Here is a 12,009-nt window from a genome sequence, read left to right as displayed (position 1 = left end):
CACACAGGTCACAACACAGGAAATGGAACGTCAGGTAAAACCACATTGCCTTTATTTGGCTAAATAACAAAATCCAAATAACTCAGAACAAATTAATAATGGACAGGAAAAGTACAGACTGAGCCCCAGCTGAGGAGCTCTTCCCTGTGGGCTCACACTGGTGATGGGTGGACATTGACGACGAAGTGAGTAGTCCTTTCCAAGACTCTTGTCTTTTTTGGGATCCTCAATACAAAACAACCCAACTAATCCAGGATATGTGTTCAAAACAGCTTTTTCCTCAAAAGGCGGGAAGGCCCACTTCAAACCTACAGGAAGACAATCCAAGTCATCCCAACGCTAACCCCGCTTCTGTTCTCTACCTCAGTCCAAGCGCTAACATAAAACTTCGGCAGACAAAAAGCTTTCAAGAAAATTAACATTAAATGGTATAATCCCAATAACATGTTCTACTTCTTTACTTGGAAAAATAGAAGCTAGGCACCACTCTTTATTCCATGACAATCTATACTATGAGAGAAAACAAGAATAATCATTGTTATGACTTTGAAAAATATAACCTTTAAAAATACTTATATTGGTAAGCTTAAAAAAATAGCATTAGTTAAAAACATTAAGGGAGCTTTCTTTTTCTACCTGTATTGGTTCAACTTCTGGTGAGAATGCATGCTGATAGAAAATCTAGAAGCTATGGCTTTCAGAGAATTAAAGAGAAGCAGCAAAATAGAATTGATTTGGAAAGATTTTGGATAAGTGATCTGGAACAGGATTAAAAAGGCAATGAGCCTTGAAAATAAGCTACCCATAGTCAAGATAATCCAGGAAGAACAAAGCCCTGTGAACCATGGTGGAAAGGTATCTAGAGATAATCTGACCAGCTGTGCAGCCTCGAAAAAAATCCGGACTTGTCAGCGATCAGAAAGTGACAAAAGTTTTCTCAACTCCCTCACGTGTTTTCTCTTCTTCAGGATTTTCACCTCCTCACATCCCTAACTTTCTTACCCAAGCCTCAGCAAAATACTGGTCTCTGGCTCTAGCTGTCAGATAGCTGCAGCAGTACAAACGGTCCATTTCTAGGCCTCTGAAGTTTCAACCTCCCTCCCTCAGTGCTTCTGAGCCCAGCATGAGAAAAGAGCAAGCTTTCTGTCCAGCCCACCTTCAGGCAGAGGCAGCGCTGGCACCTCCTCAGCTCTAGCTGCCAGGCTCTGGCCCTGGCCTTCTGCTGTGGCTCTACGGCCAGCTTTTCTGGCTCTGTCATCTCGGCCACATTTGGCCCCTCCATGTTGACTGCTTTCTGGTACGGGATTCGGGGAAACGGCTCCACAGCCTCAAACACTGATATCTGAAGAGTTAGATCACAGGCCTTGTGGTGTACAGACCTCTAACCTCATTCAGGTGGGCAAAGATGATCACATGATGCAGCAGTCCACCGCTACCCACGCCTGTCCAGCACCTCAGAACATGTTTCCCGAAGTATCTAATATGCCACACCATAAAAGTTTTTAGCTTTCAGCCAAATGAACAGCTTTCAGTCCAAACTATTAGACTGAGGGGGTAGGAGCTCAGCAAAAGGGGAAAGGAGTCTCCCAAGGCCATGTACGTTTGATGGCCCCAGCAGTCTGAGAGGCCTGTCAGCCTACAGGTCCCTTTCCAAGCACAGGGCACGCCGGCAGCAGCCCAGTGAGAGCGGAGGAAGAGGGCTCAGACATTTGGGACCCAGACAATAACTCAGGAGGTGTGACTCCAACCGGGAGGGAGGAAAACCACATTCAGGGCCTCTGTCTATCCAAATACACTTGCACAATGTGCGCTCTGAGGGACAAGCTGGGCAGCTTCGCTGCCTTTCCACAGCGGGGAGAACAAGTCAGACAGAAGCAGGCAGAATTCCCAGAAGGAGAAGACCGAAGCAGAAAAGTTCAAAGACGAGACTACACAAAGCCAGGTAACACAGGAAAACACTAACTTCAACTGTTTCAAAGACAGGATTCCAAGCCAAAGCTTGTACGAATCAGGTTTGATCATAAGAACTGCACTTCGTGAGAAGAGTTAGAAAAGCCATTTTCATAGGTCGCCAGGACAGGAGGCTTCGTTTGCCCTCTCCTGCCTTTCTGAATGATCCAAGTTTATTTTTTATTAATTATTTCTCTATGTGGCTGTGGTGTTTTTTTTCCCAGCTATTAGACATTGGAGACAGCATCTTGCCTTGTCAACCAGGCTGGAATGGAGTGCAATGGCCATCTCAGCTCACTGCAACCTCCGCCTACTGGGTTCAAGGGATTCTCCTGCCTCAGCCTCTGGAGTAGCTGGGATTACAGGCATGTCCCACCATGCCCAGCTAATTTTTTGTACTTTTAGTAGAGATGGGGTTTCACCACGTTGGTCAGGCTGGTCTCAAACTCTTGGCCTTAAGTGATCCACCAGCCTCAGCCTCCCAAAGTGTTGAGATTATAGGCGTGTGCCACTGCATCAGGCCTGGGTAATCCCAGTTTTAAGAGCCTCGGTAGTCCTGCTGTGCAGGCAATGATTCTAGCCTCTGACCCTCAGGCGGAAGAACAGGTGTTACCAGGAAGTGTTCAGGGAGTGGACCATGAGATGCTCACAGTCCTAGCAGAGAGGCAAGAAAAGAGAAAATGTGGTTTTCGGAGCTGAAAACAGTGACACTTCACCCCCACAAGGGGTATTTATGAGTGACAGGGGTGGGGCCTGGACATAAGCAATTTCCCCCTGAATCTAGCTATAGGGTCACGGGTGGTTGATGATCTGCGAATCCATGTAGCTAAGGAGACGGCAGGCTGAGGCTTTGAAAGTTAGATCATGCTCAACAGCAAGGGTTCACCATTAGCATTCTTCGATTTGAAATCCAAGTGTTGAATCCCCTGGGCAAGCTAACGCAGGAGATGGGGCCACAATCACCAGGCGTGTGTGAGAAATGGGGAGAAAAGCTACCACACTCTTGTCACATGAGGGTATGCTCTGTGGCTTGCTGGAGGGGCGGCGGAGGGAAGTCCCTGCCAGCTGCAGCTCTCAGAGGGAAAGAAACACTCTGTGGAGCACTGGTTCCAGTGAAGAATGTTCTTAAGAGGGACAGAGGTCAAGATGATAAGGCTGTTGCTTTAGAAAGGAAGGTGTTTCCTTAGGCTTTTGCTTCTACATTCAATGCAAATCCAAATATTCAATATGGCTGTGAACAAAATGAATTAACATCAAGTTCCAATGGCAGACATTTACAAAGTACCCTTTCTAAAAGGCTAGGCAATATTAATAGCATTCAAATAGGAGTAGCAGGGCCAGGCACTTACTCCCAGTAGGAAACTCTCTCAACGGACTCGGTATAGGGTTGAGTATTGTGCCGCTCCGCTCCTTATCAGTCACCCTAAAAGTGTTCCTTCCTTCAAAGGTAGATGGCAAGGAAAGAGACTGACGAAAGCTCCCAAAGAACTGGGCAACAGAATTTTCTGAGAAGATGAACACAGCAGAAATACTGCGGTTGATGCCATGGGTCTGGTTCCATCCCCATCAGTGTCTTCATGGACCCCATTGGGTCCAACAAGAAACTCCTCAGGGAGTAAGAAAAGTGAGGCTCAGATCTCCTTCTTCCCACAGCCACAGTGGCACTGGTGACAGCAGCACATTGAGGGGATTTGTGACTGTAATTCGGCTTTTAGCCTTTCCTTAAGGAAATCAAAACTAGGATATTTCTCCACAGATTACCCATCAGCACGGCTCATTTCGGGAAGGACTTGGCAAGCCACTTTGCTTCAGAACAGAAGGCAAATGCTATAGTGGACCAGGAAGAAAAGGCCTCTGTGGATTACACTGCCTCCTTCTTCTGCCCACTCCTCAGGGGCAAAAAACTAGTTCTACATTTGAAAGACTAATTTAAAAAATTAATAAAAATGACAATTTCCCTGTCGAGATCACGTGAACATAGCATGAACGTGAACATACCCTGGGGAGGGTGAATGGATGCAGAGCAGGCTTCTAGGGTGCAGTCCACCTCCTTGGTGGGGTGAGTGAGGTCTCCTGGAGGATAGGCTGTTTCGGTTCCCCCAGTCCTAGGTCCTCTTGCCTCAGTTGTCTTTCCTTTGTAGCTGTCCTTAGGTTTAGTGTTGGGGTCACAATTTGGAATTCAACAGAGAGTTTCTGAAGGTAATGGGACATGGGGAGAAGAGAGGAAAGGAGGGAGGAAAAATTAGTCTTCTTCATCCTCACTGATATCATAGGCTGCCACCTTGCGCCTGGAGAGATTTGCTGGGGAGCAAGGTGGGGAAGTCTTGCCAGAGAAGGGCCATCGGAAAGAGGGGGAGGGGGAGCGTTCACGAGCAGGGCTGCTGCTGGGACTCTGCTTTGGACTGATGGCCTGGAGCATCCGGCCTTTCCCCTCTTTCAGCATATGTTTCTGGAGAAATCAAAAGGAAGAGTTAGAAAAAAACCTGTGGATCCTACTAAATCATCCCTGAAGCATCTGGGACTAGGGTAGTCTATGCTACACTCCATATTTAAGGGATCTCACCTGCTATCATCCCCTGGGAAATTCCCCATTCGTCCTGAATAATCTATTCTAGTATCCAAACACCCTCACAGACAGATCCTTCCTGTTATCTAACCTAGGGCTCACCTGCTCAATCCTGTATTGGATTGAAAAGACAGCTACTCCTCCAAGACAGAATTCCCACCTGACCTCGGGGTCCTGCTGTAGCTACTTGGAGTGGAGGCTGCTTTCTTTTTATTGTTCTTTATTCTTTCCTTTCCTGCCACGTAAAATCATACCACAGAAAGAAGCCAGGCAAGGCTACTTGCTTATCTTGTCACCAGATTTCAAGGCTGATAGAGAGCTGGCAAAATTATCAGGACAATGTGTAACCGCTTTCTGTAAAGATTTCAGAAACCTTTTTGGGGACAGTTGAAACACAGTTCTGCCCAGATACGGGGAACAGATTAGATAACTTCTTAATGTCGACGTCCCTTTCTGCTCAATGATTCTATAATTCTCTCCACAACATGGGAATTCCCTAAATTATCCAGTGGGAAGAACATACCAGTGCTCCTTCTGGACCAAACATTTCCAGAAAACTTCCGATGAATTCTCGGGACTTCTCCTCCCATTTCTGAATGAGGTCAATGCTTTTTTCCTCCACCTTCTGAACAAATTCTTTTGACTTTTCCTCCACATCTTTCACTTTCTTCTTTACTTTATCAACCCTCTCCTGCAAGTGGTATTTCTTCTCCTAGATTAAGAAATAACTATTTTGAGAAATAATACTCATCCTAAACTTCCCTGCCATAAGAGAAAGAAAAAACATAGCCCACTGTTTTCAGTCTAGAATTTTGCTTTGCTTTAATCTCCCCTACATCATTAGCATAATAACAGCTAAGATATATGCTGTGGAATGCTCATACGAAAGGTGGTAATTCTAATACTGTGGGCATTGGGGACTAAAGTAAAAACACGGGCTATACCCAGTAGCGGACGGGCGCACAGCCAAACGAAACATAGACTTGGAACATAAGCATGTCCAGGATGACCCAAATCTCACTTTAAATGGAGATACAGAGGCAGCTAAAAGATCACTGCAGAATACTGCCAAGAATAAAGCAATTACAATAGACTGAAAGAGGAAGTACTAGATCTTTTACTTCATTAATCTGCTTATCATGCTAGATGTTTCCCCTCTATCACTGGTTTATTCTATTTTTAAATGAGTTGTGGTTTTTGCTTTTTGTTTCTTCGGTATTTGAAAGTCCATTTACTCATCTGCAAAATGATGAAACTCTTTGGTCTTGCCAACTTTCCTAAAGATAAGGAAAATGGTATAAGCCTTCTGGTGGAGGGAAGGAAATATTTAGTCAAATGAAAAGTATCGTTGGCCAGGCACAGTGGCTCACGCCTGTAATCCCAGCACTTTGGCAGGCCGACGTGGGAGGATGCTTAAGGCCAGGAGCTCGGGACCAGCTGGGACAACACAGCTGGCACAACCAGCTGGGACAACAACTAAGAATAATTTCTGTATTCTTAGTAGAGAGGGGGTTTCACCACATTGGCCAGGCTGGTCTCAAACTCCTGACCTCAGGTGATCCGCCCATCTTGGCCCCCCAAACTGTTGGGATTACAGGCGTGAGCCACTGCGCCTGGCCCATTTTATCTGTTCTCACAGCACAATTCACAGAGATGGGAACAGGTGAGAGAGCATGGTAAACAGGTTATGTAGAAGACATTAAAGTTAGCAGCTTTCTTCTTTTTAAATCAACTTTATTGAGGTCTAATTTATATACAAAATATATAGTGTTGGCCGATACAGTGGCTCATGCCTGTAATTCCAGCACTTTGAGAGGCAAAGGGGGCCACTTGCTTGAGGCCAGGAGTTCGAGACCAGCCTGGGGAACAGGGCAAAACCCCATCTCTACTAAAAAAATACAAAAATTATCCAGGCATGGTGGCACATGCCTGTAATCACAGCTATTCAGGAGCCTGAGGCACCAGAATCACTTGAACCCAGGAGAGTTTTTTTGTCTGTCTGTCTGTTTAGAGATGGGTCTAGCATTGCTGCCCCAGGCTGGTCTCAAACTCCTGGTCTCAAGCAATCCTCCCGCCTCAGCCTCCCAAAGTACTGGGATTACAGGTGTGAACCACCGTTCCCAGCAAAATATATAGAGCTTCTAAAAGGCAATATTAAACTAAAATAAATTTAAGCTTTCATAAATCAAAATTTAAAGCTTAGGTCTATGTGGAGAAATTGTATGCAAAATGTTGTGTGTCATTATGCACACGGGGAGAGGATTCATAGCTTTTAGTAGATTTTCAAAAGATCATCCAACCAAAAAAGAAAAAGGAAATTTAAGAGACACTGTTTTAAATTTATTAACAGAAATTCTCTACTATATAAATTACGCATTCTGCCGGGCGCGGTGGCTCACACCTGTAATCCCAGCACTTTGGGAGGCCGAGGTGGGTGGATCACCTGAGGTTGGGAGTTCGAGACCAGCCTGACCAACATGGAGAAACCCCATCTCTACTATAAATATAAAATTAGCAGGGCATAGTGGTGCGTGCTTGTTAATCCCAGCTACTCAGGAGGCTGAGGCAGGAGAATCACTTGAACCCAGGAGGCAGAGGTTGCAGTTAGCCAAGGTCGCACCATTGCACTCCAGCCTGGGCAACAGAGCAAGATTCTGTCTCAAAAATAAATAAATAAATAATAAAAATAAATTGTGCATTCTTCCTTATTTAGTCAGTTGTGTGGCTTTATATGAATGTGTTGGTGCGAGGCCATCATGGCAGAAACTGCTGTTTCCTTCTCTTTGCAGAGTTAACACAGTGGTGATTCATTCGCTGATCTTTTGGGGGTGATCATTAGAACCAGCTGCAAAGCCAGTTCAGTGAAGATGCAGTGGGAGGCAGTATGCACCCTACAGAGTGGGGACTCAGGTGAGGCTGCAACTCACGTTGATGAAGCTGACATTGAGCTCCTTCGCTGTGTAGCCCCGCTGCAGGTTCCGCCGCGCATACACATCGTAGTCCCGCACAATTCGGGTGATGATGTCTGATGTGGAGATGCCTTCTGTCCTCTGTGTTGGAGCAAACATGCCTAACTCAGAAACACATACAGACAGACACTGTGAAGTTCTGGTTGGCTCCGGTGTGAGGACTACATGGAAACTGGGAGCAACATTCCTTTCCTTTCCTCAAAAAGCAGAATCTGTTATTACTAAATGAAACTGAGATACTGATATACAGAAGGAAGACTGAATCAAAGGCTAGAGGTAAGACAAAGAAGAGTTACGTAGCCCTAATATTAAGAAAAATATGAGGAAGCGTTCCTGAAATTGAAAGATCAAAAGCAGATGTTTAGACCAAGAATCGTTGGATGTCATGAACCGATGATGAAGAATTGATGGATGCTATGCTCATCTTTACCTTTTACCCAAAACGTGACCTGAAAGAAGATGTTAAACTTCTAACGGACACATTTTCCTCTGTAAAGGAGCACTATGGCTGAACATCTGCAGCTGCCCCTGAGATTCCATGAAGTGAGGATCACATCAGCCCACTCACCTGCTTCCTTGATGTGCTTATAGACATCATCGCTGCCAGCAGATGAATAAGGGATGTCATCGTGGGCTACAAAATCAATCTGAAAATAAGGAGACGTCATTTAAAACCCAGGATAGCTGCCTTTCAGAAAGACCCAGGAAATGTTCTCAGGCCGAGAAAAAGAACAATAAGCAGACGCCAGACTTCAGTGGACTTTGTATCTCTCTTTTCTTTGCTCATAAATTCTACAATCTACTCATAAATCACCGACCTCATTATTTATGGAGTATAATATGAATTTAGCCAGCTGCTTTTCTAGCTATTTCTACTAGACTACCAGAACTGTTACCCTCACTCTGTATACCGTCACCTTGCAATGTCAGTAGGGCCAGAGGGTTTGCTGGTGAGCCTGTTCATGGGTGCAGCCTAGGAAAGGTGGAAATCTCCCTGTCCTAGGTCTGGAAGGATTGGTCAAATGAGGGTTTCTAAAAATATGAGAAAGAGGTTACTTCTTTCTTAACTGGTTTCTCTCAGTCCAGGAGAAAAGAGGGAACATAAAAATAGCAACCACGAGTCCTTTGGCTGGAATAGATACGTCTATACTCCTGAGAAATACAAACCCAAAGCCAGAAAAGAGGTTTTATTTTCAGGATCTATCATTTTACTACTTTTTTTTTTTTTTTTTGAGACGGAGTCTCTCTCTGTCACCCAGGCTGGAGTGCAATGGCACGATCTCGGCTCACTGCAACCTCCACCTCCCAGATTCAACTGATTCTTCTGCCTCAACCTCCCAAGTAGCTGGGGTTACAGGTGTGTACCATGACACCCAGCTAATTTTTATATTTTTAGTAGAGGTGAAGTTTCACCATGTTGGTCAGGCTGATTATGAAGTCCTGACCTCAAGTGATCCGCCCACCTCGGCCTCCCAAAGTGCTGGGATTATAGGCGTGAGCCACCGCGCCAGGCGATCTTACTACTATTAATATCCTTTGCAAGAGCAGGAAGAGATAAATGGCTCTGGGGTCTCAGTGTTGTTCAGAGACATGCCAAACTTCACGTGCTCCTTCCTGAAAGGGCCACAGGCCTTTTGCTAACAGTTACTAAGATCACTATACCAACTCCCAGAGGCTGCTGCAGTGTGAAGCACGCTGACTGGAGCTGTGTCAGAGATCCTCAGCTGGCATCTCAGTTACTCATGAACAACTTGTCAGGGATCCACAGGCAGCAAAGTAAAGAGTAGGAGGTTGGGAGGATCACCTGAGGTCAGGAGTTCCAGACCAGCCTTGGCCAACATGGCAAAACCCTGTCTCTACTAAAAATAAAAAATTAGCCAGGTGTGGTGGCGGGCACCTGTAATTCCAGCTACTCAGGAGGCTGAGACAGGAAAATCGCTTGAACCCGGAGGCAGAGGTTGCAGTGAGCCGAGACTACCCCACTGCACTCCAGCCTGGGCAACAAGAGCAAAACTCTGTCTCAAAAAAAAAAAAAAAAAAAAAAAGAATGGAATAAGCAAAACTCACAGTTGAGTATATACTGCTAATAAAGAGAAAAGGGAAGTTAGAAACTCTGCTAACCTCATACTTCTGTCTGGGGTTGTCCAGCTGTGATGCTGAGAATAAGCTTGCTTATCACCTTTGGTGCCACTGGCTGCTAAGTGCTGATGTGGAAAAGCCAGAGAATTATAAAAGGTCTGTCCTAATCCTCAATATCCTCAATCGTCATAATAAACATCCCCTCTTCAGGCCTATGCATGTATTGCTTTAGAAGCACTCTGGCTGCTTTTATTCTGTCTGCCTCCATGAACAGTTTGCCTGCAGCATTCCCAATGCCCCTGTAGGGAGCTGACCACATGCTTGTGTGTCCTCAGGCTTGGGGGCCCCTAACCCGGCCTAATAAATCCTTCTCATCTTTTATACCCAACTTTTACAGGAAACCTGTGGCTTTTCCTTTTTTTAAATAGAGACAGGGTCTTGCTATGTTGCCCAGGCTGGTCTTGAACTCCTGGGCTCAAGCGATACTCCCACCTTGGCCTCCTCCCAAAGTGCTGGGATTACAGGCATAAACCACCAGACCTGGCTGACATCTGTTACTTTAATGTGGGAGAATTAAAAGGAGGAAAGGGGTTTTATAATAACTCACTGAGTAAAAGTGAGAAATATCCTTAACTTCTGATTCCACACAATTTCTAGCCTAAGATCAAAGCCCTGAAATGAATCTTAAGAAAAGTCCATGTTAATCTGCCTTGTTTCCCAGTAATGTAAGGTCTTCAGAGTGTGCCTGGGGCTATGGATATGCTAAGGAAACTGGCATGCTGTAAAGGGTGGGGGGAAAGTCACTAAGAGTTCAGTTCCCGGCCCTGCTAAGTGTTACTTGGAGCAGGTTACTTGGTTTCTCTAGGCCTCGTTATTCATATGTGAAGTGGAAATGACAACCACATCACAGGACTGTTGTGGGGAGAAAATGGAATAGAATGAATGCAAAAGTGTTTGCAAACCGTCCAACCCTGTGTAATGTCAGGGATGACTGCCACCACTTGGAGTATCACTGTCAGCTCCTATGAAACCTACGAGAAGGTAGAAGTAAAATAGGGCTAGTGGAAAACTAGCCCAAGTGCCACAGGCATTGAGAGTTGAGGCAGTCCTGGAACAAGGAAGGGGACATGTGCCCGGTTTCTTACCCGGTGTTCTGCCAGGAACTCAGGTGTGAGGGTCCAGGGCGCATTCCTCACTACCTCATCCACATAGCGGCAGTGCTGGACTGCATCGTAGCGCTCATTCTCATTCATCACCGTGAAGCCCTTGAAGTTGTGCGTTAGCTCATCGCTGCAAACTGAGTTCACCACACCAGAAAGCCGTGAGTCAGAATCCTCTTTGCTTAACCACTCCCGTCTTCTCCCACTTCTTAGGATTGCAACCATCTTCCCCAACTGGAGAAAAGTCTTCTCAAGGTAGTTCAACTTGGGCAACAATGCCTGTCCTAACGCAGTGTATACTTTCAGGAGCAACACTCACTAAATAGTATGTTCATACTTTGGATAAGAAACAGTGCAACAGGGGACCAAGATCTTTGACTCTGAAATAAACCTGCTGTGCATGTCTGTATCAATTAAGTTCTTAAACATGTTTTCCTGTTTTATTAATACTGGACTGGACCACATAACATTTTCTTGGCAGGCTTTTGTAATCCAGTTGATTCAAAATGATAAACTGAAATCTAAAGGAAATGTTTTTAAGTAGACAACAGAAGTCACTGTTGCTCCTGTGACTGCAGAAACTCCACTAAAAACAGTGAGATAAATGTCAGCTGTCACAGTCAATGAGCTTGAAGCTCCTCTCTCCAGGTTTAGGTTGCTATTACCTCACATACGTCACGTGTTTGAGAGAGGCTGTACTACATCCTTCATTTAAAAACGAAAACAAGAGCCATGTACTCAGGTTGTAAAGACAGAAGAGAAAGAAAGGCTACTATCATCTTTTCTGCACAGCACCCGAAGTCATCGGATGTTTTCTTACCTCCCACGATGAGGTATGTATTAGGGAAAAGGTTCTTCGCTTGCATCAGAGCTCGGGCATGACCAGAGTGAAATAAGTCAAATATTCCATCGGCATAAACTCTCACGGGCCGCTCACCTAATACAAGTGAAAGAATTTATCACAAAAATACATTTCTTTTTGAGACTGAACCTTGCTCTGTCGCCCAGGCTGGAGTGCAGTGGTGCGATCTCGGCTCAGTGCAACCTCCACTTCCCGGGTTCAAGTGGTTTTCCTGGCTCAGCCTCCCGAGTGGCTGGGACTCCAGACACATGTCATAACACCTGACTAATTTTTGTGTCTTTAGTAGAGACGGGGTTTTGCCTCATTGGCCAGCCTGGTCTCGAATTCCTGGCCTCAAGTGATCCGCCCACCTCAGCCTCCCAAAGTGCTGGGATTGCAGGTGTGAGCCACCGCACCCAGTCACAAAAATACATTTATTCAATA

General features: G+C 45.4%; 1 protein-coding gene across 3 annotated transcripts in view; it reads right to left on the bottom strand.

The window, feature by feature from the left end:
* Positions 1–2,184: 2,184 nt before the first annotated feature.
* PCYT1A (phosphate cytidylyltransferase 1, choline, alpha) overlaps positions 2,185–12,009 on the bottom strand; it is a 48,624-nt gene continuing 38,799 nt past the window's right edge. For all 3 annotated transcript variants that reach the window (XM_032264208.1, XM_032264207.1, XM_032264209.1), the window contains exons 4-9: positions 11,545–11,661; positions 10,710–10,861; positions 8,054–8,132; positions 7,444–7,586; positions 5,040–5,228; positions 2,185–4,399 (exon numbers count right to left, since the gene is read on the bottom strand). In XM_032264208.1, the coding sequence (XP_032120099.1) occupies positions 4,193–4,399; positions 5,040–5,228; positions 7,444–7,586; positions 8,054–8,132; positions 10,710–10,861; positions 11,545–11,661 (887 nt within the window). In that variant the 3' untranslated portion in view covers positions 2,185–4,192. The remainder of the gene's footprint in view (positions 4,400–5,039; positions 5,229–7,443; positions 7,587–8,053; positions 8,133–10,709; positions 10,862–11,544; positions 11,662–12,009) is intronic.

The sequence above is a fragment of the Sapajus apella genome, unplaced genomic scaffold, assembly GCF_009761245.1.
Source record: "Sapajus apella isolate SASKATOON/1434 unplaced genomic scaffold, GSC_monkey_1.0 scaffold143, whole genome shotgun sequence".
Lineage (NCBI taxonomy): Eukaryota > Metazoa > Chordata > Mammalia > Primates > Cebidae > Sapajus > Sapajus apella.
Note: the sequence above shows the minus strand (reverse complement) of the source record. Positions and strands in the feature narration are given on the sequence as shown.